This window comes from Rhinichthys klamathensis, unplaced genomic scaffold (genome assembly GCF_029890125.1).
Source record: "Rhinichthys klamathensis goyatoka isolate OS25496 unplaced genomic scaffold, OSU_Roscu_1.1 h1tg000053l_1, whole genome shotgun sequence".
Taxonomy (NCBI): Eukaryota; Metazoa; Chordata; class Actinopteri; order Cypriniformes; family Leuciscidae; genus Rhinichthys; species Rhinichthys klamathensis.
The window spans coordinates 3,060,662-3,079,793 of NW_026606598.1; the positions used below are offsets into that span (position 1 = coordinate 3,060,662).

At 38.2% G+C, this 19,132-nt stretch overlaps 1 protein-coding gene across 1 annotated transcript in view; it reads left to right on the forward strand.

Moving 5' to 3' along the window:
• The window catches only part of gbf1 (golgi brefeldin A resistant guanine nucleotide exchange factor 1), an 87,257-nt gene that overhangs the window by 56,149 nt on the left and 11,976 nt on the right, over positions 1–19,132 (forward strand). Inside the window, exons 7-23 of the mRNA XM_056248187.1 lie at positions 815–875; positions 4,366–4,420; positions 6,413–6,448; positions 8,116–8,260; positions 8,557–8,774; positions 8,856–9,024; positions 10,294–10,505; positions 12,038–12,136; positions 12,222–12,416; positions 12,845–13,037; positions 13,164–13,304; positions 13,432–13,520; positions 13,623–13,825; positions 14,493–14,616; positions 15,319–15,444; positions 17,696–17,778; positions 18,749–18,985. Coding sequence (XP_056104162.1) covers positions 815–875; positions 4,366–4,420; positions 6,413–6,448; positions 8,116–8,260; positions 8,557–8,774; positions 8,856–9,024; positions 10,294–10,505; positions 12,038–12,136; positions 12,222–12,416; positions 12,845–13,037; positions 13,164–13,304; positions 13,432–13,520; positions 13,623–13,825; positions 14,493–14,616; positions 15,319–15,444; positions 17,696–17,778; positions 18,749–18,985 — 2,386 coding nt within the window. The remainder of the gene's footprint in view (positions 1–814; positions 876–4,365; positions 4,421–6,412; positions 6,449–8,115; positions 8,261–8,556; positions 8,775–8,855; positions 9,025–10,293; positions 10,506–12,037; positions 12,137–12,221; positions 12,417–12,844; positions 13,038–13,163; positions 13,305–13,431; positions 13,521–13,622; positions 13,826–14,492; positions 14,617–15,318; positions 15,445–17,695; positions 17,779–18,748; positions 18,986–19,132) is intronic.

Genomic DNA, 19,132 nt, shown 5'->3' on the forward strand with positions numbered 1-19,132 from the left:
AAATTAACAAAATAGTTACTTTTTCCAAATAATTTACTTTTCCCATTTATTGACTGACACCTCTCATGTCCCCATGCTGTGAGAAATCAAGTGTAGAAGCATTGTGTGTGCGCTGTGTAAACATGATTGTTACTGTAGTTCTTGACTAAATGTGAGCATGCATTTACTCATCTCACTTGCACAAAAACAGATTCAGTATTCCTCAAAATGGATAAAAACAGTAAAATGCAAACTCATAATATTACACAAACATGCAATTATTAAATAATACAAATATTCTTTGTGTGTAATCTCACTTTATTAACCAATGTCTTTGCCTCTGACCTTAGATGATCCGATTCAACCTACCATTTGGTGTAAAATTGCCTTTAGATTTGCCAAAACGTTTCTTTGATTTAAAAAACAAACAATTAAGCCCAGCCCAGGTGAAGAAAAATGCAACGCAAAAGTAACATAATGCATAATTTTCCAAAAAAAAAGTAATTAAGTAACGCAGTTATTTACTTTTTTAACACAATATTGTAACGCAGTACTTTTAAAAGTAACTTTCCCGAACACTGGTGCACTGTAAATCGCTTTGGATAAAAGCATTTTCTGTAAATCAAAATTTTGTTGTATATCCCAACTCTTGAAATGCTCAATATGTGAATCTGCCTCCTGCGCTCTCAGGACTGTGATAAACCCTGCTCTAATCCTGACCAAACAGAGTCTGGACTCTGAGCGCCAGAGGTGCTGCTCTTGTCCTCTGGACTAACATTTCCTTTTCTTTCTCTCTATTGTTTTTTTTTCTGGTTTTGCTCTTTTCTCATCACAGAGCTGCTGAGAAAGTCAGCTGAGCACACGCTGGTGGACATGGTGCAGCTGCTCTTCTCCAGGTAACTAGAGAGAGAATGGAAGAGGCGATGTAGAGATGGGGATTAGGAACTGAGTCGTGTTCTTGCTGTTCACATAATCAAACCAAACCTGAGACCAAATACAACAGGAACTGGGTCTGTCTCCGTAACGGGCTCCGATTTCACTCTCAGGCCTCTCTCAATTACCTCCGGAGGTTTCCGACTTCCCCCTCGCACGCAGACAGGGACAGGTGAAAGCATCAGTCTCTGACAATGTGAAGCATGGCTAATTACCAGGCCCACACAGAAACTGCTGCTGCAGTGCCTTCTTTCTGGACCTCAATGAATGGGGTGCGGTGGAGAAAAAACATTACATTTGCAAAGGAAAATAGCCTGCGTTTCTGTGATTATTACTTTACACTACGGTTCAAAAGTTTGGCGCCAATAAGATTTCTTTCGTATTCTTAAAAGTTGCTCACTTGCATTTATTTGATCAAAAATACAGAAAAATCTGTAATATTACAATTTAAAATTACTTTCTTAAAGTCAGCATGAATTCAAAATTGACCCTATTTACTTTGTTAGCACACATTACTAGTCTTGTGGTAAACAATTTCTCCGTACAGGTTAATCCACAAAAAAAAATTGAAAATGTACTTCCCTTCTGGAATGGCCTGCCTTCTCTGATGACGTCAGCTTGACGGCTTGGGTAGAACATCCCCTCCAACTCTCAGTCTGCTGTGAACTTTGACAGTGAGCTGAATGGAGCACCTACTTTTCTAGATCCAATTAGTTCCCAGTGGGGAAAAAACAAGCCACATACTTCTTTTTCTCATTCAGTATTCCGTTTCACTCGCAACTTCCGGTTCACACAGACTTCAAAGATTCCTTGATGAGTGGAACGTTTTTGGAAATATTTTTTACAAAATTATGTGGAAGTCTTTACTGTCACTTTCAAAAAAAAAATTCTTACTGACCCCATTTTTAAATGGTATTTATTTATTTATACATCCAATAGAAAAACCTAAAGATATGAGTATTAAATGCATTCTGTAATATTCCACATGCTTCCCCTCAAAGTCAGTTTGGAAATTTTTTGTAAAAAGTTAACATTCCATCTGTGCTTACTTTAGAACCCTAAATTATTCATAATATAATTTTTGTTAGAGTATTAAGACTATTCAATTCCAAAGTGTCATTCAAAACTCAAAAAGTTCTTGGTCAAAAATGTCTAGATAAAAATATTAAGTGCAGATATAGTTCACTGACATCATTATTTACTTGAAATGGCACATATTGTGACACGAGCAATTTAGAAATATGTACTTTTAAATTTTAGTTTTGACTAGTTCATATCTAACATGCAGTTCTATGATTGTGGTGCAATTGTGAGCGGAAGCCCTTAGTCGTCTTGTGCAGGTCATAGTTTACTGCTGCTCTAATGCAATAACATGATTATATGGTGGCATTTATCAGAGGTGCGTATCCACTCACATTAGACTTCCAGTCACATCTCGCACAGACGAGAGGATGAGACCGCAGAGCACATCTCACTCTACCCATCTGCATATAGATTAGGGACACACACACACACACACGTATGTACGTGGAACAAAGACATAATGACAAAATTTGGTCTCATGAAAAGCTCCATCAAAAAGGAAAAGATAATGTTTTGCATAAAAGAGAAGTGTGAATAATTTTACAGCATTTTGATCTGGTTTTCAAAACCATGTAAACATCCTCTGTTTGTTTTTATAATTTCATGCAATGTAAATGTCCTTCAGATGAGTATAGCATTCATTAATGATTTTTAATTATAGCTGATAAAACCTTTTAATCTTAGATGCGCACACACACACTCAATCTCACAACCTGAGTTTGCTGTTCCCATTGTGCACGTTCTTATTGCCCAGACCCTCTTGTCCGCGTCGCTTTCACAATGAGGGTGTGAAAGGCCTTAATAATGAGTGTGTGTGCCTAAGGGTAATAAGCAGTGAATGTAGTGTGTGTGTGTGTGTGTGTGTGTGTGTGTGTGTGGTCGAGAGAGCCAGAGTAATGAACAGCGGATCTTATTGAGTGCTCAGAAGGAGGCTTAAGCAGCCTGCTGAAAGCATTAGGGATGTTAATCTGTTGGACTCACAGATCATCCCATAATCAAGCCGGCAAGACAACACTCCATTAACGCGGAGCAGAGTTAACATCGGGAGCCGTTTCTCCCAGCCTGCCTGTGCGAGCGCTGACATCTCACTCGAGGAAAAGCCGCGGTGTCCACACAACACGCACACATGCAGACAATGCGTTCGGGCTGAGAACATCATCCATCTAATTCAGCTAATGAATCGGCACAGGGGGTCGAAAGTCACGCCCTGGGAACAAAAATGCTGACTCTTCGGACATATTGCCTCTCCTCTGTTTTGGTTTGAGAGAGATTTCTCAGAATGATAATTCCAAATGTGTTAATTAAATTGCAGTTCGGGGAACTAGATGTGACTCCTAAGAACATTTGAGCTTTCTCTTTGCTTAACCGTTCCATTCCATAGCGATCTGGCCCAGCTGGCACGGATGTGGTTTCATTTCCCACTGTGGAGTGTAATACAAATGCAAAGTCGTTGCCTTGTTAACTCAAGAGTTTACAGATGATATGAGATGTAAATATTGACTGCGTTATGAAGGATGATCAGATATTTCTTAATTTTTGTGTTTAGGTCGCTCAAATTTCGAGCTTAGCCAGCTACCGAGAAACTGGTAGCTACTATATACGCATTTTACGAGCACAGTTCATCGCGGTTAGCCAACCATGCTGAGAATTCTGGGCCGAGAACAGTTTGTAATTGTGCCGTACCGTATTAATAATGACCCATTTATACTGTAAATCTTTTAAATAAAAAAATAATTTGATTAACCTCATGATTGCCATATAGCATCTTCCATCCATTAGAAAGCAAATTGAAACATATATTTAAAATCTTTCCTATTTTTTAACACTCTTAGAAATTATTTAAAAGGCATAACATACATAGTGTTAAGGTTTTTTTTTTTACCTTTAGCACCCCCTTTCATCCCCCTAATTTGTCTTTTTTATTTATATAGCACTTTATACTATATATGGTTTCTTTCAAAGCAGCAATAAACACGAAAATAAGTTCATTTTGAAAAATTCATCTTTTATGAAACCACTTCATGGTCCAAATTCTAAGTGTTGAAAACCCCTGACTTGTACGTTAATGTGCGTTTTAGAAAGGCATTGACCTTTGAAGCTGAATGGTGTTATTTCTGTACAGCTAGTTGCACCAAACGAATTTGTGAAAGTAAGAGCTAACTGTCATTGGTTATTCGGTAGTCTTGGCCCAAACTCCTACTGTTGGTTCCATATTATGTCACACCCACTTGGGCCACTTAAACAGATAGCGTTTCTGTTTTGGTGCCACTAGTAGTTCACACTTCACCTGCAAAATATTGATATAAAAATGTCGCTATAAATGCATGGATGGAAATAACTCTCAAACCTTAATATTTGTTTTTTGGGCAGATTGCCACAGTTCAAAGAGGAGGCCAAGAGTTATGTCGGCACAAACATGAAGAAGGTAAATATAAAATCCCCCCCAGATCTCCATTCTCCATCCAGACCCTTTACACCTGTTTCCCATCTGCCTTCTTCATTTCTCATTTACTTTGAGCTTTGTTACGTAGATGTCTCCATACCCATAAGTGAGGTCAGTTGCTGTTGCATAATTATTATACCTGTGTATGTGTCTCTTCCATCAGGTCAGGAGATGGAAAATAGTATCTAGTGAGAGTAAACTGTTTTTCAGCCACAGTTGGTTCTGTATTTAAAAAAACCTCTGCTCCTGTTCATTGCAATTATTCAGGGATCATAGACACTCTCTTCTCCTGTCTTTTCATACCTGATTGTTGTTGAGTTCATCTTTTGCCCGTTTACCTGTTCCAACTCGCAGATCCCAGGCTGTATTCTGGACACACAGGATTTTATTTATGCAGAGCAGCCTAGAAACACCAATCAGACGGGCTTAGAGAGGGTATAGCACATTTACATGCATTAAAACAGCAGTTTTATTGGGTTGCAGCTAGTGCATTTAAATACGCCGGGACGCATGGCTTTATGTTTGAATGCATGGTGGGGAGATTCGCTAATGAATTAAAGCGACCATTTGTCATAGCAACAAAACATGTCTTTTTTAAAGGGATTTAAATGTATATTCCAAGTCCAATACAATTTAAGCTATTTTGACAAAGTCTGTATTATGTAATTTTGTCTTGTTCCATCAGTTCAATCACATTGATTGCATTTATTTGCATTTAAAGTGATTGAACAAGATTGGATTTATTTGATAATACATAGTTAAAACGGGAAGATTGCAAAATATTGTTGCACTTTCAGAGAAATGTTTTCTATTTAAATATCTTTTGAAATGTAAAAGATGGCAAAGCTGAAAATTACATTTTAAAATATATTAAATTTGAAAATAGTTATTTTAAATTGTAATAATTATCCACAATATTGCAAAGCATTCTAGAGACTTTGCAGGCAGGAATGTTTTAGCTAAAATGCTTTATTAATTTTTCTAGACAAAAAAAGTATTATCTGAGCTGAAAAAAAGTGCTTGAAAAACTAAATAAAACTTTACTATTACTGGTCACAGACAAGAATAGTAAACCGTTTATACTTTTGAATCTATGTGCAACGTTTATTCAAGAGCAGTATTTTGCCAAATAAACATCCATTTTAAGTCTATTACATGCAGTAAAATTGTAAGAACTTATAAAATTCGATCTAAATGATTGTCTGTGATAATTAACATTGTGCCACAGATGCGGTCAACAGAGCTTAACTTGTGCTAAACCCAAAACATCCATTCAAAAAATCAAGTGGCTATTTCGATCTATTCTTAGCCAAACCTGTTAATAATGAATCTCGTGTATTGTAAATATGGAAATAATCGGGTTTGTGAATGAAACTTCAATCAAGTGTGTGAAAGTGAAATTAAAGAGATGTCTGGCGGAGTATTAGATGAACAGTCATGGGTAAACAATGTAACATAGTTTAGGTCTAGCTTTATACTTTATGCAAATGAGTTGAGCTGAGGTGAAACCACATCAGGACCTTTATTTTCATATTTTCATTTTGGTTCCATAGTTTCATTTGAATGTTACTTTCTATATTTGAATGTATATTCATTCGAATGGGTCTTTTTTTGCCAATTCTTTAAAGACCAGAAATCCTATTTGACTGCCATTTTGCATGCTCTGTGTGTTCCTGATCTGTTCATTGCACCCATTATCTTTACCCTTGGTTAGTCTCCCCAAGTAACACGTGTTTATTTGTAATGTATGCTGAGGTGCTACTCCCCCCGTTTCCTCTCAGAGATGCATTGGGTTACTGTCTTTGTATGGGTGTTGTTGAGTTACTGATAATGAGTGTGTGTGTGTGTGCATGAATGTTGTTCTCCCACATAAACCCCATGCATGTAGTTGTATATGTGCTCCCATGTCATGTGTGTCTCGGAGCTTGAGACATGTCCACCACTAATCCCGGGGCCTGCCCCTTCTCTCCTGAGGCTTACAATATCTTATGGAAAAACAAACGAGTGCAGGTAAGGAAGAAGAGATCATCACCGATCAGACTCACTTTAACCTTGTACAACCCCCATGTAGTTAACCTATGATAGTGTTTTGACAGTATTACACTTCCAGGTTTAATGTAATAATTCATTGAATACAGTTTTTTTTTTTGGAAGGATGTTAAAGGCAGTAGAACCAGCTGAGACAAGTATTAGCTGGTTACACTGTGATACATTTAAATGCAATTAATATACCTAGAACTGCCTTTCTAAATAGAGTTGGGAAATTGTAAATTATCTTCTAGAAGTTTGGTTCCATTGATGGTTCTTGAACAACTGCATTCTTCTGCCAACGTGTATGAAACACCGCTAAAATACTATGACACTGTTTTCAAATAGTTTTATATGACAATTGTTTTTTAACCACGATATCTTATTCCAATAGTTTCATATGGTAATTGATTTTTAACAATAACTCTATAACAATAACTTTTATAGACAGCCCTACTGTAAGATGGGTTGTTAATTGATGGTATATGCTTTTGTTGAAGCCATCAGTGCATTGTCAACTTATTTTTAAATAATCGTTTTATTACCCATGATTCTGCAAAGAACTCCTCAATCAGAGAATCGTGACTGGTGAGGAAACTTTTAAGTGCCTGCCCACTCCCATTCTGCATTGAAATCAACGTAATAGTCAGACTCCCTATACCGTGTAAGTGCATTTATTCAGCAACCATAATCACAAAGATTCGTGTTTGGATTTATCACAGTTCACTATTATTATTATTTAGACTCAAATAGCACAAACGGCCTCATGAAGGAACACAAACTGGCTGTATTACACTTTCGTTTGAGCAAAATATGGTAATAGAGATCGTTAAATTCAAACTTGCATGGTTTCAGCCCCCTTTGTTTTTATTTATTTTATTTTTTTGCAGTGCAGACATGCGCATGGTTGCCAGGTTGGGAAGATTAAGTAAAACACTCGGGTAGAAAATATTTAAGATAAAAGCTCTGATTGGGGGATTTAAACTCTTGACATCTGCTTGCTACCAATTCAAAATAATGGAAATGGAAGAAGAAAAAAAATCTGGATAAAGACCCTGCAGGCTAATAACACAAAATGGTACTTCTGTTCACCATGGTAACATTTAGTTGAAAATGCAGTGCAACATAATGCTGACAATCCCTATTTTCAACTGCCATTACTATCGCAAACGTTCTAGTTTGTTACTATAAAAACATTTTTATGCGCTTGAAATCAGTTGTGTTACTTGGAGTGTGGAAGTCGGGTTACTGTAAAATCAGGTTAGGTTAAAAAATTGTCTCAAGTATTTTTCTAGAACCTCATCACTCTGTTGTTTTGCTATATTATTGCTTCAAAAATAGTCAAATAAATGTTAATGCAGTTGTTAAGGAACTGGAACAAGGATAGTTACATTTCTTTCTCTTCCCAAGCATCCCCATACAGATAATAAAATATAAGAATCAAGTAAATTGGATTAATATTCCTTATACCAATAAACACAATCACCTCAGCATACATACAGACCCAAAAGGTTTTCTACAAAAATGACATGCCTGTATATGAGTGTTTATGCATCTTTTGAGGTATCAAGAGATTTTGTTTTGGTCTTTTCCTCCTGCGTTGTTCTTTGTGCGTAGCTTGATTTAACAAGTCCATGTTTGTTTTGAAGCTGAAGATGAGAGCCGGGGGAATAAGTGAGTCGTCCAAGTGGAAGAAACAGAAGCGTTCTCCTCGCCCCCCTCGTCACATGGTGCGCAGTCCCTCAGGACAGATGGATCCAGCCCAGTCCAGTACCCTCACCAACAACCTTTCAGGTATACCGACATGTTAAAGTGAGCTGAGCAATATAGCTTAATTTTCTTGATATTTTTCAGTCTTTAAATTGCATTTGACAATCTATAAAGTATCAATATTAATGCATTTGCTCTAAAATGGCTTGAAACTGAAAAAAAAATAAAAAAATCAAGCCAATTAGATTCAAAATGTTTAGGGGTCATGAAATTGAGATTCGAACCCCTTTGGATTACCAGTCTGACTTTATAACCATTAGGCCATGACTTTGATGTTAAGAAAAGCATGTGCAGTCACTCTGTCCTCATGTCTATTTCAGGTGGAGTTCCCTTCATTGAGCAGCACAGTGGAGGCTCTTCTACTCTTCCAGGTTCAGACAGTGCAGCTTCCTCTATCTCCAGCCCCACCACTGACAGTGGCTTAGACGGCGGCTCTAAAACCACCTCAAAGGAAGATCTCACAGACCTGGAGCAGAGCAGCTCAACGGCCACCACTCCCATGACACCCTCCGCAGAGCCGGGCAGACTAGATTCACAGGTAACCCTCAAACCATCAATAAACTATCCAAGTACATGTGTTCTGAGCTTGATGGTATGATATGGTGTGTGGTGTCATCAGTATGAGGGCAGGGAAGTGGAGCGTGCCCAGTCGGCCTCAGTGGAGTCCATTCCTGAAGTCCTGGAAGACAGAGACTTGCTGGCTGACCAGTCTGATTCGGCATCGGTTCACGACATGGACTATGTGAACCCCAGAGGAGTGCGCTTCACGCAGTCCACCCAGAGAGAGGGTAATAGAAAAAGTGTTCCCAAAATTCAGTACTTTAAGGCCCTGATATATTCGTGCCTCGCGGTGATTATTTTTTTTTCCCCCGTTCTTCATTTGGATGTAAAAAGAACTGTTAGCCCACATCCCAATGCCGTCCATGCTACTGAGAGAAGCGTTTAATATGTGCTGTTGGCTTTCTTTTCAATAACAAAATAAACACAACGAAAATGACAAAGGTGAGAAAACTACAGATAAGAAAGCATCTTATCGTAGCGTTATGGATATGTTTGCACTAGCTCTCCAAATTGGCTCTCAAGTCATGTCATGTTTATTTATATACCACTTTATACAATAGATTGCTTTAAAGCAAGAAAAAACTGAAATCATTATAAACATGACTTGGCAGTCTTCTGTAAATAAAGCAAGGCAGCCCTGAGACAAATTAGTAATAAAAAAACTACCTAGTACATAAAGAACATTTCTTGATACAAAAAATAAAAACTTTTTGAAATATAAAACTGGTAAATAAAAGGAAAATAATTGAACAATAAGACAAATACAATAGAAAAGAATATACAAATAAAATGTTTTTCAGGTACAGTAGCCTAGTTTTATTTATCATGCCTTAAGAAATACTAGAGAAATTGAATAATCAAATATAAAAATGAAAAACTGGATAGTCTTCACTGTATGAATTAAACATCAATTGATTTTTAATAAAGATACAAAAGTGATTGTCAAAAAAGTGAGTGATTTTAATTATTATTATTTTTTATTAAAATTAATGAAACGGATGGCAACAGTTTATTAGGTTGCTGTCCCTTTAAGAACTAATGCACAGATCTAATATACTGTTACACATTTGCTCCCAACTTATGTTCCCATAGAACATAACAGACTGTGTTTACGTGAATACTCCACACACTATGTGCATTTTGACATAATTGTGTGTGTATTTGACTATTCTAGTGCAATAAGCTGTGAGAGAACTGAATTCAGGATTGCATGCATCTGATAGGCAGCATTTGTGCTCATGCTTCGGCTGTGCGTTTGCAGCGCGAGAAGGCATATTGTGATTAATAGCACTCTAACATATCAATAACTTTTAAGAAGTACCACAAAGTTTAAGAAATGTAACACTTTAAAATATCGATTTTTGAAATTTGTGAAGCAATGCGTATCGGCAGAAGATAGAATCGCGATTCATATGTGAAAATATTTTTTCCCCCAGCCCTAGCTTTTACACTCAAGCTTCCTGAAGTGCGATTGGAGTCCCATTGTGTTTGTCCAGGTGCTGCTTTAATCCCGTATGGTCTCCCGTGTCTGAGAGAGCTCTTCCGGTTCCTTATCTCTCTCACCAACCCACATGACCGCCATAACTCCGATGTGATGATGCACATGGGTCTCCAGTTGTTGAACGTGGCCCTAGAAGCCGCACACATCGCCCCCTACCAGTCGTTGCTCTGTCTGGTCAAAGATGAGCTCTGTAGACACCTCATACAGGTAAAACTTTGTTCTTCTCTAACCTAACTTGTGGGATGTTTCACACTTGAAATAGTTAACCCTGGATCATTCTAAATCCCGGGTTATCTTGCTAAACATTTCACATCGCTCACAATTTACTCTTTTGACAATGAATCCTGGGTATTCATAAGCTGTCGTTTCACATTCCAAAACCCCGGGTTAACGTTCTTATTTGCATGTTTGCGGTGTCTTTGGCATTGATTACTCGAACGCAGCATGCGACCCGTTTACATAAAGGCTCTAACATTGCACATCCTCATATTATATATTGCTGATTGTACTGTCAATTTTATACTGAATGGACTTTTAGCACTATAAAAGTAAAAATGAAATGATCTCTTCACTTCAATTGACATGTTTGCTGTCACCATTTGACATTTTTTTTATGGAAGCTTGTTTCCGCCACAGAATAAAAAATAAAAAAGGTAATTGCGACTTTTATTAATTGCGAGATATAAACTCGCAATTGCGTGTTATAGTCAGAATTGTGAGATATAAACTCGCAATTGCGTGTTATAAAGTCAGAATTGTGAGATATAAACTCGCAATTGCGAGAAATAAACTCGCTGTTATGATGTTGAAGGAGAGGACCCAAACAATATGCAGTCACTCAAGGTTTAATACGACACAAAACAGAAAACAAAACCCACGAGGGGGCAAAACAGGACTGGAGAGAGCACACCTTGACTAAGACAAGATGACAAATTAAGACTCTGACTTGACAGGAAACAAACAGCAAAACAAACTCACAATTCTCATTAAACTGGATACAGATGAAACACTCATTAACACGCAATGTTTGACAATGTACCGACACAGGACAGAAGACATGAGGGGATTAAATAGGGAACACCAAGGACAGGTGAAACTGACTAGACAATAATGACAAGACGAGGGTAACAAGGGGGCGGAGTTACATAACGAGACAACACAAGCACATGGCCCAAACAACAGACCATGCGCTTGTACACAAAACATGGGTCTGTCATGATCCTGCCACAAGACTAGGAAAAATCGAGGACATGATGGCAGAATCATGACACTCGCAATTCTGACTTTATAACACGCAATTGTGACTTTATATCACGCAGTTCTGACTTTATATCTCGCAATTCTGTAAACGCCCAATTGTGAGATAAGTCACAATTATCTTTTAAAAATGTTTTATTCTGTGGCGGAAACAAGCTTCTATATTTTCCCCCTCCAACTCTGAAACATAGCCTACTGTTTATACAACACGCATATGATTTGCTGTATATTTCTAAGCATCTAGCCATTACATTCTAACACCATTTCACACTATACACGTTTGGACACAGGTACCACAATACGGGGTTAACACAGCAAAAGCGGTGCTATCCCTTCTCTGGAGTAACCGCTGGTAAAGCACAGTGCTTTTTAATTACAAGTGTGAAACGTTCCTTTACCTGGGTTTAAAAGTGGGGTTTAGAACGACAAGCTCTTCCGATATTTTCAGCTGTACTAAATGTTCTACATGTGTCTCTTTCTAGTTGTTAGGTGTTGACCGAATGAATCTGTATGCCGCCTCCATACGTGTGTGCTTTCTTCTCTTTGAGAGCATGCGAGAACATCTCAAGTTCCAGCTTGAGGTATGTGACTGAATGATGATCTTTCTGTGATGTGAGATATATGCCATCTCAGATGCAGGGCGTCACTCTTTATATGCCTCCACAGATGTACCTGAAGAAGCTAATGGACATCATTACCTTGGAGAACCCTAAAATGCCCTATGAGATGAAGGAGATGGCCCTGGAGGCTATTGTACAGATCTGGAGAATTCCCAGCTTTGTCACAGAGCTCTATATAAATTATGACTGTGACTTTTACAGCTCCAACCTGTTTGAGGACCTCACCAAACTGCTCTCTAAGGTGAGCCACTCCAACTCTAGACATCCCTCTAGCAGGAACTTATGAGAAAGAAATGGATCTAAGGTTTGAAAACAGTCCTTGGGTACTGTTTGGTGCCTCTAGATATCCAAAAAATGTATTTGGTCACCCTTAAATGAATATTTCACAATCTACTAAAGTTGGATGACTCTGGATAAATTGAGAATCACAATTTTTTTTTTTTTTTTATATCACAATACTCCCACGATTCTGAAAAGACAACTAATCAAAATAACATGTAATTTACTAGTCAGTGGTTCTGACAAAATGTTAATTGCAGCAGTCTATTTAAAAAAAAAATATATATTTTTTTTTGCAGGAGATGTTTTACCTCTAGTAGAAATTCCTGATAGTTTCTTACATTAATAATTATGAAGTTATGATTATTATATGTTGTGTTATGTTTGCAGAATGCCTTTCCAGTGTCTGGGCAGCTCTACACTACGCATCTCCTCTCACTTGAAGCCCTGCTGACAGTGATTGACAGCACAGAGGCTCATTGTCAGGCCAAAGTGCTCAACAGTGCTTCACAGCTGGACCAATCAGAATCATCAACAGTGGAAGGAGACAGTTCAGTCAATACAATCACAGATTCAATAATAGGTGGGCAGAATGAAAAATCCCAGGATGGGCACTATCAGAAGTGCTGTAGTAAATGAAGCGAACTAAGTAAACTACAGTTAATGAAGGAGTTTAATGGCAAAATCTTCTTTTGTTTGCTACTTACAGAGGCTGGCAAATCTGTACCAGGTTCTAATGGGCAGAATGCTGTGGTGTCAGAGACGAGGGCTGCCTGTCCTCCCACCAGTGGTCATCTGATGGCAGAGAAGATGAGATTTGGCAGACAGGACCAGGAGGAGACGGACACGGGTACTTAACTGATGTTTTGCCTATGAAATGCAACAAACAACTTGTACAACATACTCATTGATTTACAGTAAACATTTGATGATTTAGAGTAATCAAATTTAGAGTAATCTGATTTGTCTTAATCCAGCGGAGAAGAAAAGCTTGAAGAAGCCTCAGCGTTTTTCCAGCGGCCTTCCAAATTCTCAGGAACTTTTGGAGATCAAGAACAAAAAGAAGGTGACCATAGTTTCATCTGCAGTTCTTTGCTCTTTATATTTGTGAATATTAAAACCTTCGAATTTGCACTTTGATGACATTTTCCTTTTTTGTGCTTCAAAGCTTCTGATCACGGGTACAGAACAATTTAATCAGAAACCCAAGAAGGGCATTCAGATCCTGCAGGAGAAAGGCCTGCTCAGCAGCCCCATGGATGATAATGAGGTGGCCCAGTGGCTGAGAGATAACCCCCGCCTGGACAAGAAGATGATCGGAGAGTTTATCAGCGACCGCAGGAACACCGACCTGCTGGACAGTTTTGTCAAGTAAACCTTTTCTTTTTAGCACATTTTTGATGCAAGGGTTAGGCTAGCTGCATATGGCCAACTCAAAACATCGGTTGGGTTTTATGAAAACTATCAAAAGCTTCAAAAAGTTCATAAAGACATCTTAAAAGTAATCCATATAAATCAAGCGGTTTAATCCAAGTCTTCTGAAGAGACATGACCACTTTATATGATAAACAGATTTATGTAAATGTCTTTACTGTCACTTCTGACCAATTTAATGCATCCTTGATTTTAAAAAAGTATTAATTTCTTACAACAACAAAAAAATCTTACTAAGGAAAGTATTAGAGTACTGTAATAAAGTATAGAATTATGACAGTATGGGAAATGCAGTAAAAAACTAGGTAAAAATATGCATATTTCACATGAAAATGTTTTCATGGTTGTAAGAGATATTGGAGAGTTTGTAGGGTCTTAACTCAAGAAGTTGAGTTGATTGTTCTGTTAACGTTCATCGACACCAACTTCTTGTTTTTCAAACACTCATGTAATCAAGTCTTAACGCCTGGAAATCCGATGTGGTCTTCTAGCCTTAGATTTTCTTCTCACTGATGATTACTATCAGGCTCAAAGTGACTCAGTATGGAGGTTGAGATAATTATACCTTAAGGTTATTTTAAGGCCATCTCTATCTCTTCCTCAGCACGTTCGGCTTCCAGGGCCTGCGCATAGACGAGGCGCTCCGCTTGTATCTGGAGGCATTCCGTCTTCCTGGCGAAGCGCCTGTCATTCATCGGCTCTTAGAAACCTTCACTGACAACTGGCATGTAAGTCAGCTGCCACACACACACACAAACACGGACTGATATGAATATATTTAAACACACACACACATATATATATATATATTCTTTAAATAGGCTGTAGGTTCGCTGCAGTCACAGACACAAGCATTCTTACAGTTCTTCCATTACCACACTCCAAGGCAATCCTGGCCACCAACTGGCCCCATCATCAGGTAATTAGGGACAGTGGAACAGCAGTTCACTCGGGATCAAGGACGGGGTCATTAGTCACGCAGGTAATCGGGGAAGAGGAAAATGTTGCACTGGGAAGTGAGACACATCCATCTGCCCTGCAGTAAGCAGCTCAGGCGATCCGAGAACATTTCGAACATGCTCACTTGCATGTTAAAGGCAGCTCTCTGTGTGTCAACTGGAAAGTATTCGTAGTAATTTCTTTTCTTAGTCACCATTCTCAATCACTACGAATGAGCTCATGTGATTATGCCACATAGACATGGGGGGTTGTGCCCTCCCCTATGCAGCAATGTATCGAAACGGGAATGGAGTCAGTGTCTGACATTTACACTGGCAGGAGATCCCGAAAGAATTACTGTGCCCTTTTATGTTTTTTCTTGTGGTGAATGATCCTTCAAAAACGCGCCTGTAAAGATGAGCGTACATATTAGGTGATTTGACGATGCTATTCTCGCAGTCAGTTGAATGGCCTTGTTCTCTTGTGTGCAGAAAGTGAACGGTAATCCCTTCCTGACAAACGACGCTGGCTTCGCCCTGGCTTATGCCGTCATCATGCTAAACACCGATCAGCACAACCATAACGTTCGAAAGCAGAACATCCCCATGACGTTGGAGGTGAGCGACACATGTTTCCGTTACCACTGGGAATATCCAGAAGTCATTCACATGTTCAGGGCCACACACGCAATCTCTCTCTGAGAGATCAGTTTCAGTTCTTTGACTTAACAGTATAAGATAAGTGTATTACATGTTATGCGTGTAAGTGTGTTATAAAACCATCTGTCTAGATTTGCCACACATGCAGATTACTGTTATGCAGCCATGCCTCACTTTTATGTGCTTCAAACAACTGGCCTCAATTTAGTGGGGCTTTTGAGGTCAAATGAAATACAAAGATGTGAGCCACAGCAGTCACACGTGTGCATATTAACTCTTTCCCCGCCATTGATGGACATTTTAGGCTTTCCGTGTTTTCACTGTTATTAGGTTGGGAGTGCTTATACACATAAGAGTACTGAATCTCCTGATCAAAACAGGCTAAGAAGAGGCAGAAACAAGCGATAGCATATGTAAGCAGATGCATATGTAAAAAAACGCGATCATCAACATTAAACATCATATAAATCAAAACTGCCTAATGTTACCGGATGAAATGTTTTTTTTTATGTTGATAAAAAAAGAATGCATTAAGCTTGAATAGACACTCTGTTCTTTCTTTTGATATATTGCATGTTCAGATATTCAGACAACAAAATAATCTGGGGGCCATGAAAATTTGGTGAAAATGATTTTAAAAAATGCTGGCGGGGAAAGAGTTTAATGACTTTACTTGCATCATTTGAAGAAAGAACACTTGAATGTATCTAAAGGTGAAGCATGGATTTAACATTTTTGCTTTTTGTTGTCGTACTGTATATCACTCTTACCCACGTTTGAATCTGAAATCCTCTAATTCTAAAAACCTAACAACCTGTCTCATTTAGGGAATCAAAAAATCCCATCATTACCATAATGCAAAAAACAATTGCTCTCATTGTTGTAAATCCCATTGTTATGTACCATATTGCAAAATAAATAAATAAATCTGAAATTTCTGAAAATCAATTTATTTTGGGGACGGTAAGATTTCTTTGTTTTTGTTTTTGAAAGAAGGCTCAATAAAGCTACATTTATTTGATCAGACATACAATAAAGACACTAAAATTGTGAAATATTATTACAAAGCTGAATTTTTAGCATCATTACTTCAGTCTTCAGTGTCACATGATCCTGCAGCAATCACTCTAATATTCTGATTTGCTGCTCGGAAACATTTTTATTTTTATTTTTTATAAATGATTAAAAAGAAAGATATATAGAACAACTTTTATTTTATTACCAGAAATCTTTCAATTCTATTATAAATGTCTTTACCGTCACTTTTGACCAATTTTGCTTGTCATTGCCAAGTAAAAATAATAATTAAAAACGGTAGTGTATATATTTTGTGTGTATTTTAATCGCAGAATATTTGTAGCATTGTAGCATTATTTATATAAGTACAGTACGTTTTCATGGTCCTAAAAATTGGAGTAAAACATAGTCTTTCTTTATTGCACAATTTCTTCTTATTTGTATTTGATTTTGGTGGGAAATGTGCCCTGGACATGTTTTCTTAAGATTCACCCTTAGATAAGTGGCTGCAGCTGGTAGCATCTTTACTTCAGCAACCACGGCACGGACACCTTGAGTTTTCCATGCATTAGCACCAGATCCAATTAAACAGATGATCACACAAACCTCCCTGCTAAAAGCACTGGTGTTGTATAGGAATACAGGGAGCAGTGGGAATGGTAATCAGCAGGTATTCAGCCGGAGCACAGAGTGGATAAACGGCCGAGGAGTGAAAGTCGAGCAGCAGGAGACGAGGCAGCCCTGGGCTTTTGGCAGACGGCGTGTCCAGCTGTCTTGTCTCTGTGTCAGCTAGCGCGTGTGCGTCTACTCTCCAGCCATGGAAAATGAAGCCCTGGAAAGACCCTCCGTCCCTCTGTTTACTCCTCTGTTTATTTCTCCTTCTGTTCATCTCTCTCTCTCGGGGGGAGCTCAGGTTTCCCTTGCTTTACCTGCCATTAAGAAAGTATGCAGTAAAACAGTGGCCTAACGCCATCACTCAGCAGCGGACGTCTGTGTGTTTATTTGAGCTGAGGTTGGCCTTAGACCAGCCTGCTTAACACTAACACCTATTAAGTGACACCAGCAGTAATAAACCGAGACCAATTATTGGATTTGAAAGGTGATAGTTGGAGGATGTCGCTGTAATTGGATGGAATGAAGGCATTTTAATCAGTTTCCTCTTCCTGTTTGTTGTTTTATTTTATTTGTCTAGCAATTCAAGAAGAATCTCAAAGGTGTGAATGGAGGAAATGACTTTGATCAAGACATGCTGGAAGACATCTACAATGCCATCAAGTTAGTGCTTATGTATAGTTATCATTACCTCTTACTTGTTGAGCACTTTTAATATAATTATATAAAATGGTGAAACGTTTAATAAATATGTTTTCATTGGTAACTTGTAAATACAACCACATTTAAAATTAAGGATTGCCCACTTACCCAGAGCCAGTGTGAGAGAGTTTTGGGCCTGTGAACGCAACAGTCACTTGTTATATCAGGCTATTTATATCCAGTCACTCACTATATCTGACATTTGTTGGTAACGGATAAATGGCTCACAAACTTAAACATTTGATTTTCTGTGATGTATTACATTTTGCTGATGCAAATTCTGATATAAAGTTGAACCTAAGGTAAATGTATCAGTCTGGCTGACATACAGTACTGTATATGAGATTGTTGACATTATGAGAATGACTTTCAACAGTCTTAGACACATCAGTTAGATTGGGTTGAAAATGATCAAGCCTAGTATGCCATCGTTTGCCAGCAAAAGTGTATTTAACAGTTTGAATTTATAGCTGCAACATTATAGCTGTATAATTTCCAATAATAATAATAAATCATTTGCTGCTACTTACTATTCAGGGCATGTGATTTGGTGATCAAGAAACATTATTTTCAGTTTAAAACCGTTGTGCTACTTAATTTGTGTAAACAATGTTTTTTTTTCTTTTCGGGATACTTTGATGAATAGAAGGTTCAAAAGTACAGCTTTCTTTTTAACGATGTAACTTTTTGAATGGTAGTGTGTGTGTAAATATCTTATGCATGCATGTGTGTGTATATATACATACACAAATAGGTACAAATCGAAACCGCTAAATAGCTGAAAAGGTCATTGTTGAGCTCTGATGTTTATTATCTCTGTTATAAACCTCATGTCTCTGGTCTTTAAGTGTGTGGATATAATAGCTCTTGCTAATGATGTATACAATGGCTCAGATGGGATAAGCTGAGATAAACGTATGTGTTCCTGCAGGAACGAGGAGATTGTGATGCCCGACGAGCAGACGGGGCTGGTGAAGGAGAACTATGTGTGGAGTGTTCTGCTGCACAGAGGAGCCTCTTCTGAAGGGATTTTCCTGCATGTGCCTGGCAGCAGTTACGACCGCGACCTGTTCACTATGACCTGGGGACCGACTATTGCAGCCCTTTCCTATGTTTTTGACAAGAGCCTGGATGACACTATCATTCAGAAGGCCATCACTGGGTTCAGGTAAGAACCACAGATCGGTAGACAGGTTTCGGACACAGCCTTTGAATCAATCAAATTTATTAGAGCACTCATTGCTTAGTAGTTTGTGTATTTAGTGATTGTCAGACTTTTGTTTCTGCAAAAAATTACGATTTTGATTATGATGCC